The sequence below is a fragment of the Oxyura jamaicensis genome, chromosome 17, assembly GCF_011077185.1.
Source record: "Oxyura jamaicensis isolate SHBP4307 breed ruddy duck chromosome 17, BPBGC_Ojam_1.0, whole genome shotgun sequence".
Classification (NCBI taxonomy): Eukaryota; Metazoa; Chordata; class Aves; order Anseriformes; family Anatidae; genus Oxyura; species Oxyura jamaicensis.
Window position 1 is genome coordinate 8,273,707 of NC_048909.1, and position 23,304 is coordinate 8,297,010.

General features: G+C 49.7%; 1 protein-coding gene across 2 annotated transcripts in view; it reads left to right on the plus strand.

The window, feature by feature from the left end:
* The window catches only part of COL5A1 (collagen type V alpha 1 chain), a 149,006-nt gene that overhangs the window by 54,390 nt on the left and 71,312 nt on the right, over positions 1–23,304 (plus strand). For both annotated transcript variants that reach the window (XM_035341727.1, XM_035341726.1), the window contains exons 5-11: positions 10,646–10,777; positions 12,550–12,696; positions 12,837–13,085; positions 17,123–17,272; positions 17,612–17,668; positions 21,366–21,407; positions 21,692–21,754. In XM_035341727.1, coding sequence (XP_035197618.1) covers positions 10,646–10,777; positions 12,550–12,696; positions 12,837–13,085; positions 17,123–17,272; positions 17,612–17,668; positions 21,366–21,407; positions 21,692–21,754 — 840 coding nt within the window. The remainder of the gene's footprint in view (positions 1–10,645; positions 10,778–12,549; positions 12,697–12,836; positions 13,086–17,122; positions 17,273–17,611; positions 17,669–21,365; positions 21,408–21,691; positions 21,755–23,304) is intronic.

The window sequence follows — 23,304 nt, forward strand, 5'->3', positions numbered from 1 at the left end:
CTGAACGTGACCAGTGCCTGATGACAGGTACAACGAACCCTTGGGCTCTGTCCCGTGTCATCCCTCTGTGCTGCCAGGGGACCCAGCTAGCTGAGGTCGGGGGATTCTTGGTTTTCTCCTCTGCTCTTCTTGGGTCTGGAAAATTGATGGAGGAGAGGGTGTCTGCTATGTATAGGCAGAAACACAAGAACTGCTTATTTTGTGGTGCTTCAGCTCATCTTTTTCCAGTTGCTGCTGCAATTGGGAACGTCAGATGCTGTGAGATGAGTCAAGTCTGCATTCCTTCTAATTTGTCTTGCGGTCGCTTAAAGCTTTTCCTATGGCAGGAACATCAGAGATGTTCTGAACGCTCCTATCGCTGATCAGAAGTGAGCTCATGCTGCACAGCCCCCCCTTCAGACAGTGAGCTTGTGTGATGCCTTTCTTTTACCTGGCTGCCTGTTTCCATGACGTTTATAGAAATTTAATTATCTAGAGCCTTTTTCCTCTGTCAAATGTGGTTGCAATCAGCCATCAGATTGGAGAGTTACCGAGACAGACACACCTGTAGCTGCACGGAGATCACACGTGGCTTGCTTTCGGGGGGGGAAACAGCCAAAAAATGCACTGCTGTCCTAACGAATTCATTAGAGGGGAATGCTTCCTCATGCGTTAGAGTTTAAACCTTCAGATTAAATAACTCAGTGGGGTTTCTGGTGTACACAAGAGGATGAGCATTTAGTTGTTAGCGGTGTAGTTCCAGAGGTGGCCAGGAGGCTGGGCCATTTCTTTGAAGGTGTTTCCCTCGTTTCCCTGCTGTGCATGCGGGAGGTGTGCTCCAAACGCTTCCTCTAGGTAGGAACCCTGGTAAAACAGACACTTCTGCTCCTTGTGCTGGCAGAAGCACGAGCACTGGGTGATGGGAGGCAAGGTATATGATCCCACACAAGGAGTACGCACACAGAAAGTCTGCCAAGGACCTCCACCAGGTCTGACCTTAACACCTCACATCCTCTAGGCGATGGCACGCATGTGCCAAGTCCCTCTGCCAAGCTGGCCCCGCACGCAGGCTGAAGCTGCTTCTCCCTCGTTCCAGCTCTTCTCAGAATCAGGTTTCCTACTTTTCAGTCAAAACTAGAGAGGGGGAAAAGAGATTCAGGCTATTTACCATGTTATGGGAGTTTTTGGGCAGCCAAAGAAAACTGAGTCAACTTGGAAGAGCTCTCTGCAGTCAGCTTTTTATCTTCTCTATTTTTTTTTTTACCCTGCCCCAGAAATAGAAAGAACACCTTTGCCCAGCCAGCAACTCAAAAAAGAAGCCAGCAAAGGATTTATTTCTTCCAACCAGGCCTGGATAGTACCATGGTCTAGAGCGGATCATGTTGCAAGGCTTCCATCCCAAAGCTACGAGAACTTGTTGGGGCTTTGGTGACAGCCCCAGCAAACCAAGGGGCTCTGGCTGCTGTTAATTTTCTCTTCTTGGGGAGGTGTTAAACTGCACGAGACCTGCAAGGGGTTCTTAAAAGAGAGGGGTGTCAGCTGGCCAGAAGAGCCCCAGCAGGCTTCTTGTGGAAGAGATGGATGCAGTTCTTCATCCCCCAGCCCCAAAGTCTCCCTGGAGCTGTGGCACCGAGGATGTTGGCTCCCTGCTCTGCTGGGGCTGAAATGGGGGCACTGGAGGGGAACAAGAGCAGGTTTGGGGGCTTGGCTTTGCATCTGCTGCAGGTGATGGGAGTCTCGTAAAGATTATTATTGCTTGATTTGGGTGGCTGGTAAACAGGGATAAATGGCACATACTCAACAGGCTTCACTCTGGCCTGGGTCAGTGCTCTAGGGACGGGGTTCAAGGCTGGTGGAGAGGTGCAGGGTGTCCCCTGGTAGGATCCGTACCTTTTCCTCAGGTCAGATCCATCCCTGGGGATGTTGTGTTTTGGGTGCTGCAGCGGCTGCAGCGAGCAGCATGTACTCTGCTGTGGGGAAATGCCCAGATTCTCCTCAGACACCCAGCAAGAGCCGTGCCTGCCAAGTCACAGCTTCTGCAGGAAGAGGCTGGCGATGAGGATTAAGCCCTGGCTCCAGAAAAACCTCTAGGAATGCCTCAGGCTTTAGCAGGGTGCATGCCCCATGCTTCAAGTGGAAGCTAATTCCTTAGGAAGTCAGCGTCTTCCAAGTATCCAAATCTTTCCTGGAAAACTCCCCTATCAGTGGAGGAGCTCTTTCAAGCCAGCAGGGCTTAACATCTGCATCTATAGATATGTACATGTCCAGTTTAAGTGCACGTACTTAGGTGCACAGCACAGTTGTGTGATAAGGTGTATAAGCACTGTGGCTGCAGAGCCAGGCTTAGAGAGGCAAGGAGGGGGGGTATGGAAAAAGCTTTCTCATCACTTGTGCGCTGACTGAAGTGGAAATGCCCTGGAAAAGTCTCAGAGTCTCATGTTGCAGGGTAATTAGACCATTAGTTAAAACAACTATACGGAGTGATAGATTTAGGGTTGTATATACAACTTTAAGTCTGGTACTTCTGAAGTTTTGGAGTCTTGGCAGCTTTAAAAAAAAAAAGTAGGTGTTCACAAGCAGGTTATTTAAAAAAATGCAAAATCAGCTTCAGCCTTGTGGCCTCCCATTGACATCTCACGTTTTTTTCAGCAATGCTGAGATGTGCACGTAGGGACACCTGCGTTATGCATACGTATATGAACATACCTATATGAAATATCTATTGTGGATAACTTAACCTGCAGCTGCTACTTTAGGGAGAAAATATTTACTTCGGTGTGATGTAACTTGAACTAGGAGTCATGCAGTTTAATAAAAATGTGTGGTTTGGATTCCTTATTCTTCCCATATGTTTCTAATCTACTGGGGGAAGGGGGGGGGTTCTGACATCTGCTGAGAACATACACTTTACCCCCCAAAAAACTGAGAAACGCTCATTTTGCAAATATAAAGACTGACCTTACAATAAGAAAATAAAATTTGAGAGTAATATCCTCTTTATTGGGGTGGAGAGAGGTGGGGGCTGTCAGGGCTTTTCTTCTTTTCTTTTTCACCTTTAAAAACCTGAGCTGTGCTATTATTTTTCCCCTCTTTGTGAAACAGCTACAGACACATCTCATATTATTTTTGCCTGTGTTACCACGGTGCTTGGCCAGGCTTTAGAGAAGGAGCGAGTATAAAGCAGCCTTTTGTAACACCCCTCTCCCTGTCCCTTCATCCTTCCAGGCTGGGGCTGCACAGTTGGAGGAAGCTGTTTGATAGCAATGTGCTTTCCGTGTCCCTAACTGCTTGTTTCACGCCCCAAAATCCAAGCAGATAGATGGCAGTTTGTTTAAAAGACATAAAACATATAAAAATAGCAAAAGGAGCTGACTATCTCGGCACGATGGCTGTTGATTTAAGAATCTCTCTCTTTTTTTTGGGTGTTCTAGCAGTCTTTGTATTTGCTTTATTTTTTTCAAGTCATCTTGGCTGCCTTTTCCTTTCCTGCAGTCCCTACTGCTTGGCGGCTGCTTCGCTCTGCCCGCGCCATCCGTCCCATCACAGCAGTTTTGAGAGGGACCTGGGTTAGCAGGAGGGCAGGGAGCTTGAAAAGGGAGAGAAAAACTGAAGCCTGCAAATGTTCCCTCTCTGAGAACCGCAGCGCACGACGGTGATGCTACCACGTTTGCAGCAGCTGCCGTAAGGCCGCCTGCATGGGGCGTGAGAAGAACCAGCAGCCGAGGAGCCGTTTCTCAGCCCGGTTTCCTCTGGGTGGGTCCGGCTCCCTGGTGCAATTAGCCCTAAGAGTTATTAAAAGTCCTCGTCAGCTTCGCAGCGCAGCCGCTGTCTGGCAGCTCGCGGCACCAGACGTGAGTCAAGGGAAAGCTGGACGTGTCCCCGGTACGTGCATGGGGCCGCTGCTGCCTCCTGACCCAGGATGCTCCCGCGGGAGCCTCTCAGCTACCATGGTCATCTTTATTTATTTATTTTTAATCTCCAGCTTATTATTTTTTTTTTTTTCTGGAGAAAAGCCCACTGCTGCCAGCAGCTGTGCCTCTTGGCTCCCTGGGTTTGGCCGGGGTTTCTCCACCTCGGAACCAAAAGCAGCGCTGTGCAAGAGCCTTGCGGTGAATGCTTTGTGGGTTTGATGCTGCCTGTGCTTCTGCCAGTGCCACCTGCTCTCCAAGCTGCCTGTTTCTTGGGGCGGAGAGGAAGACAATCCCAATGTCCCTTAAATTCCTGGATCTTAGTTGAATGGCAGGTTGCTAATCTGCCTTCTCTGGGATTTTCCACCCCTTTGGTGGATTTTGGGGTAAAAACTGTTCTCCAAGGCTTGGGCATCGGCTTTTAGCTGGGAAAAGCACATCCCACTCTGGAAGCACTGCTTGTTTCTGGCTTATAGGGTGAGCCACAGGGTAGCAAGGCACGTGCGATGCGCACGTAGTGCTCCATCCAACCACTGCAGCCCCTTCAGAGGCAGTTAGGGTCAAGGTTGAGTAAGGTTACGTACAATTGCCGCTTTTTGGGACCTTTAAGCTGGTGATTAGATGTCCCTTCTGAAAGGACGAGGGTTTCAATTAGGCGCCGTGCCAGGGGATGAATTGCTGCTGGCGTGGGAAGGCAGCGCGGGGCCGGGGAGCTGGTGCAGGAGGGTGGGGGCACATGGGTCCCCCAGGCAGTGAGCCTGGAGCTCCTCTTGGGCACTTGCCCATTGTTAAATGGCTCTTTGAGCATCGCCAGGCTTTTCCTTCTCATCCTTTTCTCTTTGGGGTATTGACTGTCCCTACACGAGATGCTCTGTGGGTGGGATGTGAGAGCTGTGGAGTCGGGCAGCCGAGGGAAGGGCGACTGGAAAGCTACTGGTAGAGGGATGGGCCTGGGATGGGAAAGGCTCTGGGCTGCTGGAGTTTGGGGAGGATTCCATGGAAAGTCTCAGGGAGAAATTGAGGATGATTAATGGCCGAGGATGATTAAACGGCTCAGCCGTTTGGAAAGGCAAGAAAATCTTTCACCCATTACGAGTAGGAAACTCTCTGAAATAGCGGACGGCCCCGTGCGTTGCCTGTAGAGCGCTGTTGTGTAAATAATCCATACCGCTGATTAATGCTGTGTATATTGTCTTTGGGAATTAGCTCCACGCTGTCACTTAAGCAAAAATGGACTTTGGCACAAGCTCGGGCTCTGCATTTGCTTTGGTGACTGCTGCGGGTGCTCGGCGCTGAGCCTGGGGCTGCAGGCACTGGCTGAGGAGTGCTTACATTACCTCGGGACGTTATTTACATTGCCCGGCTATTGGAGCCGAGGTCGGGGGGAAAAGAATAGTAGCCACTCAAAAATTAAGCTTGCTGTAGAGTCTCCCCCTCTGTTAATGACTTGGGTCCTTGACTGGTATGTGGGTATTGGCAGAGTGACGGCTTCTTCAGGGGAGCTTTCCAGAATGAGGAGAGCCATCTGGCTTTTGCGCTCTTGGAGAATCGCTTGTCCTTGTCTTCTGCTAAGGAGTTGTTGCTAAGCTGCTCGTGATTTATATTGCTGTGTTAGGCTGAGATCTGTTATAACCAGTGCCATGTTGTGCTGTGGCCTGTGCAAGCGCACAAGAAGTCATAGAATCACAGAATCATTAGGGTTGAAAAAGCCCTCCAAGATCATCTGAGGTGGGGATGCAGAACTGGGCTGGATGTGATGAGAGCTGGGTGTCCCGGGGTACCTCCTCTCCAACGCGGAGTTGCAGTGATAGAAAAACTATCATCAGCCCTTGAGAAAGGTTTTTACTTGAAGCTGTACTTGGTTTTAGTGAAACTTCTGTCCCTTTTCTGCAAAATTAAACTTGTTATTTTCTACAAAGGGCTCAGAAGAGGCTCCTGTCTGAGTGCCAGAAGCCAGGAGGGAGCCATTCTTGTGGTGACTCGAGCCCAGGAGGGGAAATAGCAGAGGTCTCGCAGCAAAACCATCCATCCATTCCTGCAGCCCCCTTTGCACAGGACAGGGAAGCAAACATCCGGGTTGTCTGCATCCAAACCACCAAGTATTCGCAGCTGACTCATGACTGCGTGCGAACCGAGCCCTTCCCTTTTTTATTTTATTTATTTTTTTACTGAGCCAGATCTCCAACTGCTTGCTTCCAATTTTTAAAATCTTAAAAATCCAGTTTTGTAGCGCAACGTCTTTGGAGGCCTGAAGGGTGCCCTTCGGGTGCCAGTCACTCAGGCTCGTCCAGCGAGAGCAGGTCAGGATGCAGGCACAGGGGGGGGGACGAGGCTTCGCCTGACCCCACCGCTGCTGTTTGGGTTCTCCTCGGCAGCAGCTGTGTTTAAAAGAGAGACCCTTGGGTGATGCCAGTACCACGGAGGGTGCACTGACACTGAGCAGTCACCGTGTGTCCATCTGGGTGTCCTGCTGTACCAGCAAGGGGCCATGGTGAATTTTGGGTCATTGCTTCTCTTCTTCACCGAGCTGTCCAACACCACTGCTCTGCACACGTGGAGCCCTGCACAGGGCGGCTGTGGCGTCCGTAGCAGGGAGCCTCTGTCCATGGGCAAGTGCTAATGACAGCTTTTATCAAGTGGAACATCGGAGGCTGGCAGGCCATCTCCGAGACGGGGATTAGGTTTTTTAGAAACTTGCTGCTGGGATCTCAAAGCTTTCGCTTCACCGTAGGGCCCCACTGAACTGCTGCTGCTCTTAAGCCAGCTGATGGGGTTTGCGCTTATGACAGTGGTGAGTTTGTTGTAGTAAAACTCAGTAACATCCCAATTGCTTCTGATAATTAAGATGTTTTTCAAGATACACCTCCTGGGTTTGTGGCTGTCCAGTTTAGAAGTGGGAATTTAGGAAGGCTCATCAAGTAGTCGTTATTCTTGTATAGTTCAGCGTCCCTAAGACTTCTGTGGTAGTGCACTAAAACAACAGCCCGGTTAATTATTAGCGCGTTGCAGTGGGAGCCCTGAAGAATCCCAGTATTTATGGAGCTGCTGCCAGTGCCAGATGAAGTCACTCCGATTATCCTGGCCAGCTGTTTGTTTTGTTGAACCACAGCAATTTCTCCAAGTTACTGAAGTTGATGTCATTGGAAGTGATGTGACATTTTTGCACACATATAGAATAAGTGTTAAAAAATGCTCCAGAAGAGCTTTTCCAGTCGTGTCTGGGAGCTGGCTGGGGAGCTGAGTTAAACTGGCTTGATGGAACTTAATCCATAAAGCAAATGAGTCATCAGGCATAAATGGCTTTACCATAAATGTCAAACAAATTCGTACTGGTCATGACAGTTAGCACTTACATCTGTTTGGTGGAGCAAAAAAAAAAAAAAAAAAGCCTCACAATTCACAATCGTTTTCATAAATGCGCTGTTCTGCCTCTGCCTCTTCCCAGGAAGTTCTAGGAATAAAGGTCAACGTTTGATTTATTTGCCTTTTTTAAAAAAGTAGCTCTTTTGGCGGATGAAATATGGGTTATCTTCAGACAAAAGAAGAGATTTTTATAGGAGTGATAAGTGGTCAAGTGATGCAGGTCTTGGATTGCAGCATGCCCAGGCGGGCTTTATTGGGCACGTGTGTCCAGAGGTGACCAAGGTGTGTGTGGTTACCCCACCGTCTGCCGGGGGGGCAGGAGTTTGCCAGGCTCGTGGTTTCTTACAAAGCAATGCCAATGCATTACTGACTTGCTCCCCAGCTGAGATACCTCTTTATTTGACACCTAGGTGAGTTGGCAGGTAAAATCTTCGAATCACGCAGTGTCACGGTAAGCCCTCTCCTCTGCAAAGGCTTCGTGGAAAATCTGTGGCTGCTGCAGGGGTGGCGTGGAGGCGGGGGGGGACTTCATGGTATCTTCGTTATCGCTGCTCTTGCTGAGAAAAGCAGATGCTGAAATAGGAAGGAGAGGGGCCGGGGTGCTTTGTGTAACCATAACAGTGAGACAAATAGACCTGCAGCGTGGAGCGGGGCTGGCCGTGCCGCTGTCGGCCCGCGGTGGGGCTGGGGGCAGCTATCTCTGGGCGAAATTTATTAGCAGCAACACACTTGAAAGGACACAAAAGGCTCGCAAACCTCCCAGCACGGCTTGCTCCATTTAAAGTCGGCTTTTTAAATCAAAGAAATGGGGCTCTTGACAGCGGAGCTTTGTGCATCTTTTGTGCGGTTCAGGTAGTGGGGCTTTTTATTACAGGCTAAATTAGCCCGTTTTATTGTTTTGCACTGAGGGATGAGGTCAGTTGACGGGGAATTTTGCTAACAAGGTTTCACTCCTGTCTGCTTTTTACGAGTGTTAACACGGGCATCCATCAGTGCCGTGCACGTTACTGAAACCAAGAGGAAGGGTCTGGCAGCCCCTGAGCTCTCCTCCTTCCCCCACCACTGAGCTGCTCGACCCACGGCAGGGCACTTGAGCTCGAATGCTCCCTGGGGCTCTGATTCCTCCAAAAACTGGTGCCCTGTTTTTCCTTCTGGTTTTGTGTGCTGGAACAAAGAGAAGGATGGGCTTTGCTGTGCGGGGTGATGGGGTTTGAAAAGGAAGGGGGAGAATAGGAAGCGTGTTGAGGGATGCTCATGGAGCGTGGTGAGCTCTGGAGGAGCTGTCTGATGCAGCTCATGCCTTCTCCTGGCACCTCTTGCAAGCCAGATTTATTCGGATACACACTGACTTTAAGTTCCCAACCCAGAGCTAGCAGAAGCAGCTTTGTTCTTCCTCCCCTACTTGTTGGGCTGATGCCATCCCTCGGTGTGTTGTGTTGGGTGACTTTGGGGTGTCTGCTGTGGCTCCAAAGCCTGACCCTGGAGGTGCTGGGACTTGCAGTGACATCCTTCTGTGTACTCAGAGGAGCTGCCAGTGCCTTGAGCCTCCAGAGGATGCGCTGCTCCTGTTCTGCTGCTGGGAATCAGGGCAGGATTGGGCCAGGATTTCTTCCCACGCATAGCTCAGGAGCTGCCATCAGCTGAGACTAAAAGTGAACTCAGCTTTAGCAAATTCTCTCCTGCTTAATCTTTTGCGCTGTGTTTATCCAGCGTGCCTTTCTTTGCTTTATCTGTTCCTCGTGAATACACCAGTTTGGTTCTGGTCACTTATAGGGTACAGGCTATCAGCTCTCCTTGAGGTGTAAATCCAACCTTATCAGCAAGAAAAAGCTTTCAGGCTTCCTTCCTTGCCTCTCAGAGACAAGCACTGAGTCTGCTTCCGAGGCTGTTTTATTTCAGCTTATCCCAGCAGCACCAGGCACTCCACGCAACCTCATGCAAACGGGGGAGCTTTCCCTGACAGAGAAAGGCACAAATGGCTCAACGTGGTCCTGAGCGAGGGCAGGGGTGGTTGGGGTCCTACACTCAGAAATAGCAGATGCTAGGACGTTCACATCATGAGCTTCAAGCAAATTGTCTTGCCTAGGTTGGGCCTTATCCTCTGGAGGTACATCCGAAGGAGGGGTGATGTTACGTGGGGTGAGGAACCCCAATCCCCAGCAGGTCACCGTGCACGTGGTGGCCAGGGCTGGCTGGAAATGGGGGATGTTCTGATAGAAAAAAAAAAAAAAAAACATATTTTCCATTTTCCTGGTCCTGCATCCGACTTTCTTGTGGTCACGCTAGAAAAAAAGCCAAAGCAAAATGACAAAACTGAACTCCGTGGAATTACTTTTAAAAATATATATATTTTTTTTCAATGGTAATTGAAAACCACTTTGCAGACATCTCTGTTAATTTTCAAAAGGTTATTCGGAGGAAGCAATGACTAACAAGCTTAAACCACGGCTGAATTTTAGGATAACTCGCATAGCATTTGAGGGGCGTGCAGATACTGCTGCAGAGATGGATGCTCTGGACTCTTGCAAACCTGCTTCCCTTGCGGATGGCTGCCAGAAATGCAAACAGCACTTTTTGGGTGATGTCCAAGGGTGGTGTTGAGGTGGCACCGTGTGGGGGGCTGTCCCCCACCATGGACCCGCCGGTGCCTGCATCTGGAGCAACCATAGCTTGCGTGCACAAAGGCAGCCCTGGCCTCAAGCTTCAGAAACATCCTTTGGTTTTCCACGGGGCTCTGAGACGGTCTGGCCAGGCTCCGGTCTGAGCTTCTGGTTCCTATTACGTGCCCGAGTTGTCCTCTCAGTTCTGCTGTCATGCTCCTTTTTTATCCTTAGTGATATTTTTCTATTATTAAGTCAGGCTTTCCCCCCCAATTAAAGCATCAGCTCTAAAAATCCAAGTTGTAAAGTCTTTTCTTATGTAACCATCTACTGAATAAACTGTGTTTTTGGTGTTATGGATAAACAGGACGGTGATTTTTTTTTTAGGAAACTGCAGAGCAATTTCTGCTCTGACCTTTGGGCTTTGGCTGTGCCGGGTTTGCTGTGCAGGCCTGGTGTCTGGGGAGCTTGCAGTGCACCTGGCTTTCAGTCAGTCTCTGCAAACTCCCTCTATTTTTATTTTTTCTGATTATCAGGTGTTCTAATCTTTCTGCATCTGCCACTGCTGCAGGTGGAAAATTGAGGTGAGGCAGGAGCTGGAGTGAGGAGCTGATCTCTTTTATGAGGCCAGGTGATGGGGTGGGAAAAAGGAGTGCTGAGGCTAACGAGCAGCTGGGGAAGCAGCCCAGCACCGGGGCTTGTGCTTTTTGTTTCTCCGTGGTGTTTTATCCCCTCACCTGCAGCGTGGGGCTGCTGGCCCTGTGCACACCCTGACTCTGTTTTCCCTCCCCGCAGGGCGACATCCAGCAGCTCCTGATCGTGGCGGACCCCCGAGCAGCCCACGATTACTGCGAGCACTACAGCCCCGACTGCGACACCGCCATCCCCGACTCGCCCCAGTCCCAGGACCCCAACCAGGACGAATACGTGAGTGGAGGGGCACGTCTGTGTGGGTGGGGAGACCCCTGGGGGAGATGGGGATGGGGATGCTTTGGGGGCGGTGGTATCAGGCTCCATGCTGTGGCTGTGAAAATGCTCAGCTCCTTCATCCCGTTTGCCTTTTCTGCAGCTCCAGCATAAGGCAGCGGCCCAGACAGAGCTTTGTTTTTAGGATCCAGGACTCCTGGCCTCTGTCTGCTTGGCTCTTGCCCCCAGGAGTTTCCCTTCCTTTCTGCACTCCTCCCATTTCCAGCAATGAATAGTTGCTTTGAGCTCAAAGCTTGCAGCAGAGAGAGCCTGAGCTGACTCCTGAACACCGACCTTTCCCAGGCAGGTCGAATCCTGTCCAAAACATGCACCTGTTCCTAAATTCCAGTTTTTACTGTTAAACTTGAAAAGAGATTAAGCACTTTTTTATTAGTGTTTTCTTGAAACAGGTGGCAAGGGCAGCAGAAGTATTTTTTTTTTGCCTGTGCATTTGCCATTTGAATTTCATTTTGGCAGAAATGTTCCCAGCTGATCTGTAATGATTTCTCCTGTACATGATGCTGTGCTAGCTAGTTTTTTTCTACAGTCAGATTTATTTCTTTATAAAAAGAAATGGGAAAAAACAACAACAACAAACTGACAGCATGCCTCTTTATTTCTGCTGCTCAATTGGAAATGCCTGGACGTGGCTGATTTCCAGCAGACCATCACCTGAATTTTACACATTTAGGAGAGGTCTTGAGCCCAGCTCACAGCAATCAAAGTGTCAGGCACCCTCAGCTGCTTCTCAGTTCCTTGGCTGCTGCTGCTGCCCAAATTGTAGGTGCTTGTGTGCACGCTCTCTTTCAGCTGGTCTGGGGTCTGCAGGCTCCTGCCACATCCCCCCCCGAGCTGCGATGCCATCGCCCTGCTCCAGCTTTGGCACTTTCTGGGCTTAGGTTAAAAATCTGTGGCGTGAGGCAGAGCATGGCAGCAAAGTGCTCTAGCTGTGCCACCAGTGCTGCTGGAGAAACAAAAAAGCAAAATAAAATAGACTCTATGGTCGAAATACATGGTAGTAGGAAAAAAAAGCTCTTCTTTTGGAGCCAGCGATGCAACAAGGGCTGGCTTGTTGTAAGGCTCTGTGTAAGAATAACTCTTCCATGTGCCGGCGTCTGCTGCCAGCAAGAGCAATGGACTGGCAGAGAGATTTGCCATGCCTGGCTGTAACCAAACGTTTGGTGTGTATTGCATTTTGAAGAATGACTGACGCCTTGTGGAAAACCCTGAAAATATCTTGGTGTAGAAGCCCTTCCGCCTGCGGGTCACGGCAGATAGGAAATCGCACACACACCGTTGGTGCGATCAGAGTGAAAGTAGCAGCCCCGCTTCTCTGAGTGTGCGTTCATCCCCCTCTGAGTGTCTGGGGTGTGACCCGAGAGGGCTCAGCAATCGGGCATATAAGAATAAAAATCAGTTTTTCTGTTTGATTATGCTATCACGGGTGACTAAATTCCAGCAAGGTGGCTTCAGTTCTCTCTAAGGTGGAACGTGCCCCGTGGCTCGGATTGTTGGGAACCTGAAATCACAACAATTCTCAAAGCAATCAGCCCAAAGGCAGGCTCTTGGTGAAGGTGTCGCAGAAGCTGACGAACAAGAGGAAGGGGAAGGTGGTGCTGTGCTGATCTGCACCATGGCATGGCCCTCTGATGTGAAGTAAAGCCTGGAAAGGGCTGCCAGGAGCACACTGGGTGCCACCAGCTTATTTTCTGCTTCGTGTTTTCTCTTTGCAGTACACCGATGGGGAGGGAGAAGGTGACACCTACTACTACGAGTACCCCTACTACGAAGACGTTGATGAAGCTGTAAAGCCCGAGGCACCCACCACCAAACCTGCCCCCCCCGAAGTGGCTGCTGGAGAGCGACCCGAGACCAAGCAGGTACCGACGCGGGGTCCTGGCAATGGCGTGGTTGGTAAAAACAGCACCTTTATCAAGAGGTGAACTGGGGGGTGGAGGATGGTGCAGAACACCCATTCTGTTTCTCTGGTTCTGGCATTTTAGCTGTGTTTCTCCAACAGGACTATCCTGCCCCCACGCCATCACCCGACACAGGGAACCCCACGGGGCGGACGAAAGGGGACGCTGCGGTGGACGACCCCCTCGTGGACGAGTACAACTACGAGACCATCAACGAGGAGTACTTCACGCCTCTCCCGTATGAAGATGTCAACTACAACGAAGAAGTAGACCCCCAGGGGGGACTCACTGAAAACGCCGTGGAAGCTGAGCTCCCCACAAGTACCGTCGTCACCTACAACGAGACCGATGTAAGTTTAATGAATGGCTTCCTGTCGCTTTTTTTTATTATTATTACTTCTGATATTTCATAGCCATGAGCAAAGGAGATGTGATAATCCATGTGGTAAATCTGTAGGTGGCTTGGGCAGCTGTTGGAAGAAGTTTCGTATGAGATACTCTTACTCTAGATGTTTTGGGGTGTGGAATACAGATATTTAGATTTTTTGGTTGAGGACTGTTATCCTGGAGAAATCTGCTCTGGATTTTAAACTATTACATTTGTCTACAGATAGACTTCCATTTTGAGTACAGATCTACTAAAAATGGGATCAGTCTGGATCCTAGAGCTGATATTCTCTGGATTAATTGCGTGTTTAGTTACCCTCACTTAATATGCTTCAACTGAAATATGTGACGTTTGAGACTCTTCTACCCTGAAGTCTTGCCCAGTTTTAGTTTTTATGTAGGAGTTCAGGAAGTCCAACATTGGTCTCATCCTCAGATGGTCCAGGAGCATCAGCAAGGGGCATCAATAGTGGGAGGATGTTTCTGGGGGGACTTGTTAGGACCTGGCAGAGTTTTGTGGCTCCTCCTTGGAGTGGAGAGGAATGGCACTGCAGCACTCGAGGCTTTCTGGGAGGTGCTGGAGAGTGGCAAAAGAGGCCAGAATAACTGGAGCTGGACCCGAAAACTTGAGTTCAGAGGTGTTGGGGGGAAAATGTCTGGAAGAGCCAAGCAGCTGGAGCACAGCAGGAGGTGAGGGCAGCTGGGGTGATGGGATCGAGCCCAGCAGCTGGGGATGGAGCTGCCATGGAGGAGGCAGCTGGGCGGCCCAAAGCAATACTCAGAATACTCAGAAATACTCAGAATACCAATACTCAGAAACAGAAAATGCCTCCAGCATGTCTGAGGGAAGTGAGCACCAACCTGAGGGAACCAATGGGTGGGAAACTTGTTTTCTGTTTCCTGACAAACGGCCAGAAATCTCTGGCCGAGCTTGAACTTTCTAATAAAGAAGAATTGAAGATTGGATAGGGTGACCTTAAAAAAAAATGAAAGAGGAAATAAGGCTCAAGGGCCACGTTGGCACTTTTTCCTTTCGGAAAAGGAAATAGGAAGAGGAGGATAGTTCAGGGAAACCCACGGCAACGCTTTCTTTTGTGAAAACTGAGCCTGGTCTCAGCACAGCTGCTTGCAGGTGAGGGCGTGCAAGAGGTCTTGTCCCCAGATCTTGTTCCCAGAAACTCCAGAAGAGGCGGCGTGTAAAAGGGGAAGGCTGCAGGACTGCTCCGGGGTGGGAGGCTGTTCCAGTTCACCCACTGAATTGCTCAGTGATGAGCAGAGAAAGGGACACAACTCTTCCAGCTGAGGGAGATTTCCACACACCAAGGCAAAGGCTAACGCGGCGTGACATGGCACAGGCTCCCCAAAAGTGGCAGCCTGAGGTGCAAAGTAGCCCGGCAGAGCGTGTAGGTTTCAGGTTTACACCTCCAAATGGAAGGTACGGGCCCCACCTGCAGCTGTGAACTCTCGAGGATTCAGAACCCTTTAACCAAGCAGCCAAGCAAGGTGCCCACGAGTAGTATGGAACTGGGGATGTCTGGCACTGAAGTTCACCTGTTTTGGGAAGATAGCAATTCCTCCATCTGAATTTATAAGGCAACTCAGTCTTACCCAAGTGGACCTTTCAGGGGGTGATGTGTGAGGTTTTGGAGGCAGGCGCAGTCTATTAACTCTCCCGGGCTTGAGCTTCATTATGGCTAATAACTCCGTGATAAATGCCAGTGAGCAGTTCTGAGATTTAGTAGGCAATACTCCCGTGAACAAAAGGAGCAGGGGACAGATATATTTTGTTCATTGCCCGCTATTCATCAAGCAGTTTACTTTGCTTGTCTAGATGCATATACCAAGGGCTTCTTATCTGCATCACGTTCTTAGAAGGGAAGGCTAAAAGGTGATTTACAAGAAGCTGTTATCAGCGAAGAATCTCAGTATTGTGCATGATGATTTTTTGACCTCTTGTTTTCTTTTTTTGGGCTGTGTTCTGATTGTAGAGGAGATTATTTTTAGTTTTGTTGTTGTTGTTGTTTTCCAGCACCTGCAAATCTCAGCACAGAGAAGTTTCCTTCTGCTCAGCACAGTTATTCAGAAAATTATCTCTCTCCATGCAAATTGATTTGGGGATATCAGAGTATCAAAACAGACTTTTTTGATGTTAATGTCAGGAAATGCGATTTGAAAAAAGCTTGCTGTATTATCTCTAAAAGCTTTATAGAAAGATAAACAGGTTTTGAGGTTTCAAAGTGCAAACTCAGATAAAAGATTTTTAACAGGATAAGAGGTGTGATAGCACTAGATCCATTTGCATGGTACAAAGGAAAAATAATGCTCATTTTTTCCTAGTTTTCTAAGCAAGAGTCACCATCAAGTTGTTTAAAAAAAAAAAAAAAAGTCCATAAACATAAGCTGCAAATTTTTGCTTTGTCAAAAAAATGATCTAGAAGCAACTCAAGTCTATCAGTGATGCTATCAAAAAGCATTTTCAAAAGTGTTTAGAGGCTACTGAGGAAATGTGTCAACATTTGGTAAAGGAACCTGCAGCCAGCTTTTGGCCTTGCCCAGACTTTGGATTGAGAACCATAACCAGAAGTTTTCGTGTTAAGTGTTGGCAAAGAAATTTGCTTTTAAAGTTTTCTACTCTATGCCATGAGGGGACAATTCAGTAATGTTAGAATCGGGCAAAATCAGTTTCCAAATGGCTGAGAAGTTGGTAATGGTATAGAAAGAAGAGGGGGAGAGGGACAAGGTGTTAAGAGAGCACTATTTTTAGCAGGGCCAGGCCCATGAAATTCTGTGGTGCTCTTTTGGATTTTAACCTCTGTCCCCAGTTTTTCAATGCTCTGATCCAAGAAAATATGATTTGTCATGAATTTCCCCCTGCTAATTAAATGAGAGAGTGGGCAGGGCTAGGAAGTGATACGAAAGAGCCAAAATCTTTGCATGTTTGCCTTAGCACCAGGCTGCTTCTTCAAACCCTCTTGCATTTAGGTACAGATGCTCATGCTTATGGATCCTGAGCAGTCTGGGCACAGAAACGAGGTCTGGAATTGATGGTGGCATTTAAGTAGTTTATGAATACATAGCAGTGAGGAGATGATTTATCTGGGAAGCGCTGGAAATAATTCAATTTCTGGACCATTTTGGTCATTACCTGGATGGGAAAGAAACAAAATGGTTATCAGGACATGTTCTTCTTTATGGTGCTCTTCAGACTGAAGGGTGCCAAGAGACAGCTGCCCGCAAGGCTACAGAAAGGGCAAGGAGATGGACATAAGCAAGGAAATGCTGCTATTTATTTAATATCCTTGTTTATAGACCGTAATATCTGTTGCTGTGAAGATTCAGACAGGGTTTAGGGATTGATGAATCAGATTTGTAAAAATTTCTGCTACCGCTCTTTGGAAAAGCACAACTGCCTTGGATCCCAGACAAAACAAACAGGAGGTTTTTGTATAAGCAAGCTTGGATTTTTCCACATTTCCTCCTGTAATTAGATTCTCGTAATGACACGTTGCATTTTTGACATGACTTCTTAGACTGAGACTGGATGTGATTTTTTATTTTTTATTTTTTTTTTTTGGTGCTAAATAATCCAGCAACTCCAATTTTCAGGCTGAGAGAGATGAGCAGGGCCTGGGGCTGGAAACTTTGGTTCCATGTTTCTTCAAGCCTCTGGAGCATGTGGGGTTGTCCTGGCATGAGCTCTTGCTCCATGCTGCTTTGCTGCCCTCGATCAGGCTGTTACACCCAGTGTTATATCTGGGATTGATGGAGAAATCCCAGGGAAGGCCGGGGTACACATCGATGTGAACATCCTGCCGTTGGAGAAGACTCTTGCAGGTCACTGGAGACCTTAAAACTCCAGATTTGAATTTTTCTGCTTTTTATTTGCAACCGTTATTATGAAGCTGCTTCACTTCCCCAAACCCACGGGCTACCCTTAGGTTTTCAGCATGCACATCCTACAGAAATTTACGTCCTGGTGTGTTGCTCCTCTTGCTTTCAGAACCCTCAAGAAGGAGACGACCTGGATAAAGATTTCACTGAGGAAACGATAAAAGAATATGATGGAAATTACTACAACTACTATGACAGAACCGTGTCTCCTGATATCGGGCCGGGGATGCCTGCGAACCAGGACACCATCTATGAAGGGGTGAGAGTGCTTCTTCCATTGAATGTAGGCCTAGTTAAAAACGTTTTTTATTTAATGTTATTTAACATTCCCACGGTGATAGCATAGGGATGAGCACTGCTAAAGGCAGTGGTCCTATCCCACTTGGGTTCATCCACCTTGATGGACGTGCTTGCTGCACAGGAGATAGCTCCGTGTCCCGGCTAGGTGGAGGTGTCCCATTTCTGCCCTTCAAAAACCCGCAGTCCTCTGGTGGCAGGAGCTGCCTCAGCGTCCCCAGGTCCTGCGTGGGGCCATGATGGTGGTGTGAGCGATGTTCTCATCGACTCTTTGCCTTTCTTCTTCTGTCCCGTGCTGCAGATCGGGGGCCCACGGGGTGAGAAAGGACAGAAGGGGGAGCCTGCGATTATTGAGCCGGTAAGGACGATCTCTGTTCTTTTTCTTTTTTTTTTTTTTTTTTTTTCCCCAAGGAAAAAGGCATAAGGGGTGTGCTCTGTGTGATGTGGTGCTCTGTATGCTGCTGTGTAGCTGGGAGGAAAACTTCCCATGAAAGAATTTCTTGGTTCATTTTAATATAAAATACCGTAATCATTTTTTTTTTTTTTTTAATTTCACAAAGCAGCCTAAATTAGGAAGGAAGTGCAAAATTTCCCATGACATCTCTCATTTGCCGTAACAACCCAGGCCATGTAAAATGGAAGTGCCTGGCAGAGGCTGTCCCCAGCTCTGTGGGATTTTGAGGACCTCTGCAGCTGGTGGCCAGGTCCCATCCTGACCTGAACCTGCAGCTCGGGGCCGCCTGTAATGGTGCAACAAATGGGGTCAGCTCTGTGGAAATAAAAGGGTTCCCACCACACATGGGGTGAGAGCCGAGCGGAGAGGCTTGCTCTTCCTCCTGCTCCTGGCTCCCCCCAGCCTTGCACTTCAAGAGGGGCCTTGTGCTGTCCCAGGAGGGAAACGCAGCGCTTTCCTTCTTCACAATTCTGCCCTGGCCCACTCCCAAGGTGTTTTTTCTTTCTGAAGAGCAATAAAATCTGCCCGTGCCCTTTGCAGTCTGCAGAAAATGTAGGTGTCCAAGCGAGCATCCCTGTAGGTGTGCGTGGAGCTGGGGGCTCCCCAGTCCCCAGCCCTGCTCGTGCTGGGACAGCCACTTGTGGCTCAGTTTGGGCAGTTTCCGTGTGTCTGCCCCTCGCTGGGAGCCCCTGGGCTGGAACCGGGGGCTTTGCATCCCTGTGGTCACCCCATCAGCAGCGTCCCTGAAGGACCAAGCACCGGCTCGCTGCACACCAGCAGCTCAATTAACCTAATTTCCCTTGGCTGAGGGCCCGTGCAGTGCCCAGCACAGCAGCAGCACTTCCTATTGCCCACAGCCCCTTATTTTTCTTTGCATTTTTCCTCCGTTTTCTTCTCGAGGAGACTTTGCCGATGCCGGTGGGGCCATGGAGGAGCTGGGGGGGCAGCAGCAGGGCTCTGGAAGCCGCCGCAGCTGCTTGATAAAAGCATTTCCGAGCCTTCCTTCCTCTTTTTCCCTTCTGGGTCCCGCTCTCGGGCTGCAAACAAAGGGCAGGGAGCGAGCGATGCGCTGAACCGCGGCGTGGGGAGGGTGGGGGGCGAGCAGAAAGACGCGGGGAAAGCAGCTACAGCAGCCTGCCCTCGGCCAGAACCAATCCGAAACGTTACGGAGCGAACAAAATAGTTAAGTTTAATCATCCAGAAAGAATTTGGCCGCCTTTGCTATTTCAAAACACTGGAGCCACGTATAGCTTTTGCCAGAAAGTAAACAAGACCAAATGCTGCCTCGATCCTCTCCGCTCAGTTCCTCCTCGGCAGAGAGAAATTCGCATTCGCCGTGCTCTTTATCTCGCTTTTGATCGGGGCTGCGGCAGAACGGGGAAATAAAAACCGAACGGGGAAGGCGGGTTCTGCTGAATTTTCGCAGCTTTCCATTCACGCCGCCCGGGCCTCGATCCTTGCTCGGTGCTGACGCTCGCTGGAAGCAGCAGGGCAGCACAGGCATGGTGGGGTGAGGATGGCCCTGCCTGGGGGCACGGGGATGGTGGGACCCTCCCCGGTGTCCCAGCTATGAGGTGTCCCACCCTGCCCGGCTGGTCCCGGAGCCTCTGTGTGTTTCTGCCCCTCGTGTTGCTGAGCCCGTTGTGTAAACAGCAGAGATCCCTTGCCGAGGAGACTCTCCAGATGTCCCTAAAGCTAGGCCTCAACGTAAACCAACAGATAAATATGGGGAGATGCCGAGGATGTTTGCGCTGTGAATTGGCTCGTTAGCCCAGACCCCCCCCGTGCCGGGGAGCATCCTGCAGCCAGCCGTGGGAAGCAGAGCCCTGGTGCTGTGTGTGCTCAGGCCGTGGTGATGCTGGCACCCAGCAGCCCCCCCCAAAAAATCCTGGGGGGGACAGAGGTGGGCTGTGGCTCTCAGCACCGGGCTGGAGACACTTACTAGCCTGGTGAAGGGGAAGGGCTGGCATTGGTTTCATTTTTGGAGCCTGCCACACCAAAATGTGCCATCGTTGGTCTCGGTGTCACCAGGGATGGGCCTAGGGGTGTCCCTGTGGGTTTGCCGGGAGCTCTGGGGTTTTCTGAGCAACGTCCTCATTGGGGACTGAAAAAGGAGCTGGTGCTTAGCAGACGTTGTTCCTGGGGGGAGCCTTCTCTATTGGCATAGCTTGCCACATCTTGCTAGCCCACAACAGCAAATAACTCCTTGAGTGAAGGTCAGGGCAGCGTTGTGTAAGGTTTTCCCCTAATTTACACCTAAAAGAGAGCTGTGGCTGCTTGGCAGTCAGTGACATTGCTCTCAGAATGGGTACGGGGCAAAGGCCATGAGCTTTTCTCTTTACCCATGGAGAAAAAGGCAAGTACTGGAAGAACGTTTCCCCAAATGCGCCCAAATGAAGTGGAAAGCAGATTTAAACGACATGGTAATGGAGAGTATGGGTGTGGGGAAGGACAGAAAATAGCACTGGCCCTGCATTAACGGTGCCAAAACAACGCTAATGGAAGCAAGGCTGGTTCCTGATGGTATGTTTGGTCTAATTTTTGCTCCTCTGGGGTTAGACACTGTGGCTTCGGGGGCAGGCCTGGATTTTCTTCTCCCCATTTCAGACCCGTTCAGCTCAGCCCTGTCTGCTGCCATGGGCTCAGCCGAGCTTTTAGCACCAGATCCCAGCCAAGGGTGGCCCAAGACCAAGCACTTGCTTCCCCCGAGGCGAGCCCGTGGGGATCTGCAGGCTTCTGTAGGATGCTTGCATCCCCTGGGAGCCGTGTCCCCAGTCCCACAGAGGAGCTGGCAAGGGCTGCAAGCACTTTGGCTCGAGCGAGGTGCCCGCTGGGTGTGTGGTCACTGGTCCCGAGATAAAAGGGCAGTGCGGGCTGTGGGGCTCTTCCCAGCACGGCGTCCTGATGCCTGCTGGAAAACGTTTGCCTGGCTTATTGGGAGGTTTCTTTCCTGCCTCTTACATACCAATGAGGGGGAAATAATAATAATAAAAAAAACAACTCTCAATTCTACTGAGTACATGGTAGATCTGATTTAAAGTTATGACAAAATATTTAGATTAAAAGGAATGAAATAACATTATTCTACCATTTTGCCCACACAGAGATTTCCTAGGTACACAGAGTAAATCACGGTGTGCAGCCTGCTAGAAAAGTAATTTAAAAAAAAAAAAAAAGCACCTTGCAGTTTGATTATTAACTTTTTTTTTTTTTTTTTAAAGCTGCTGCTTGGGCTTTGAGCTTCTTCCTGCCAATGAGCCCTCCTCCCCCTGCAGCACAGCCGAGGTTTGCGTGCACCCCAGGTTTGCTTGTCCTTGAGCTAAGGGAGGGTTTTTTATGGAAGGTGACCCTGTGCTGGTGCAAGGCTTGGTGCTGGGGGAAAGGGCTGTTCTGCCATGCCCTGCATGATCCAGATAAATGGCATTTGGCTTGTTGGTGGGCAGGTGGTGTCATTGAGAGAGAATGGGAACTGCTCAGCTTCTGGGATGCCCAGATGTAGAAGCAAGACATGAAATACTAAAGGACAGACACAGCCCTGATGTTGAGGTGACTTGGAGGATGTGCACTGCTAATCACTGTCTTTTTCCTCCCTCTTGTTTAGGGAATGCTTGTGGAGGGTCCCCCTGGTCCCGAAGGCCCGGCAGTAAGTGGCACTTTGTTTACACCTCACTGGAGGGAGCGTGTGGCTGCGCAGTGCTGGACGTGTGCGTTGCAGGGAGCTGATGCCCACGGAGGGCTCAGCACCCATCTGTTCCTGGGACGTATTGCTTCCACGTGCCATGCATGTGTACAGAGCGCTCTGGAGTCTATTTTCTGGGGCAATAAAAAAACAGAAAGCTCTAATTCTTTTCCTGCGCTTTCTATGAATGTTACAAATAATGCACATTTTAATTCAGTGGCTTATTTTTTTTTTCTTTTCTGTCCTAGGGCCTTCCAGGACCTCCAGGACCAACTGGACCCGTGGGCTTAATGGGAGACCCTGGGGAGAGAGTGAGTACCCCCGCTTTTCTCCTCTTTGACTGAAGCCTTTTGTCATTTCTTGTGCTTGTTCAAAGCAGGACTGTGGTGCATCATTGGAACCCTAGATTCTGCTGGTTGCATGAGGCGTTTGTTAGCATTCCCCCTCTGAGCCCTTGGTCTTAATGCCTCAAAGCTGGGTAAAGAGGATGTCAGCCCTAAAAGATGCTTGCGCCAGGGTAAAGGGCAGACCTCTGCATCCAGGGACAAACGGCTGGGGACTAGCCGCACTAGTGAGCTGCATTAAACAATTTTCTCCGGGTTAGAACCAAGAATAAGGCTGACAAACCCTCTGCTCTCTGCCTGCACCCTTTGGCATGTTGTTGCTCATTAGAGCATGGGAGCTGGGCACTAGCACTGGGAAAACAAGATGAGCCAGTGCACAAAACAGCCATTAGCACAGTAAAACGGAGTTCACTGTGGTTTTGAATCCTTTTTTCAGCTGGTGGTGTGGGTCCTGCAGCAGAGGGGTTGGTTTTGGTTGCATCCAGCACAGCCCCTGGGGTTGCACCACTGTCCCGCTGTGTTTTTCACCCCTACTTTGGGGGCTGCTGGACTCAAGCTTCCTTTCAGCAAGAGGTGTACAAGCATTAGGCATGCAGGGAAAGCCTGAACAAAACGAGCTGTAATGGGGCCAGGCAGTTGCACCAAGGCAAGTGTCCAGGGCCACGTCAGGCCCGAGGGCTGCTGCTGGGAGCAATTTTAGCGGGCGCTGGAAGTTCACCTAAAAATAAAAGCAGCCCTAAGGACAGGGCTCTTTGTGGCCTGAGGCACAGAGTCTCGTTGACCAAAAGGGCAAAAAGCATGCCTACAGATGGCTCTGTGAAGGCAGGCTGGCTGGAGGTCTGTTTTTCCAGCCTTTCTCTGGGAAAGCGCGGGCGGGAGGAGAGCAGCAGTGATGCTGATCGCAGGAGATGTGCCTGGATGCACCGAGTCCCGCAGCTGTCAGTGCTGTCACCCGGTGAATGCAGAATGCCTTGGCGATGGAGGGAGCACTTATCAGCAAACAATCCTCAATCTGATGGCCAGGGCCTCAGCAGCTTTTCCTGGCAGATAACGCAGCAGGGTCTGACACACCACGGTGTCCGCTGCTGTTTCAGCAGCTGCTTTCTGGGTGGAGAATTGTCCTGTCTGTCCCTGGACTCCGGCAGGGATAGGACAGGGAGACCCAGACCCTCTGCGTCTGCAGGGTTTCCTGCTCTGATGGCTGAATTTCTTGGATTTTGCTGGATCCTGATTTATTCGGCTTGGGAAAAGCTGCTCAGGCTCCAATGGGAAGGTCCGTGCAGACGAGGGTATTGTGCTGTTCTGATGCACATCTCAGCACAGCTAATTGCTGCGACTCCTGTTAAGGATTCATGTTGTAGCATTGCTGTTTATCTTTTTTCCACTTTATTTTCTACTTGAATTGCTTAACCTAAGACCCAGAATGAACATGAGGGAGAATTTGCTCCGTTGCAGAGAATCAGAACGAGATTTCTGTGCTACAAAGGAGCTCAGCATAGCTTTGTTTTTAATGCTTA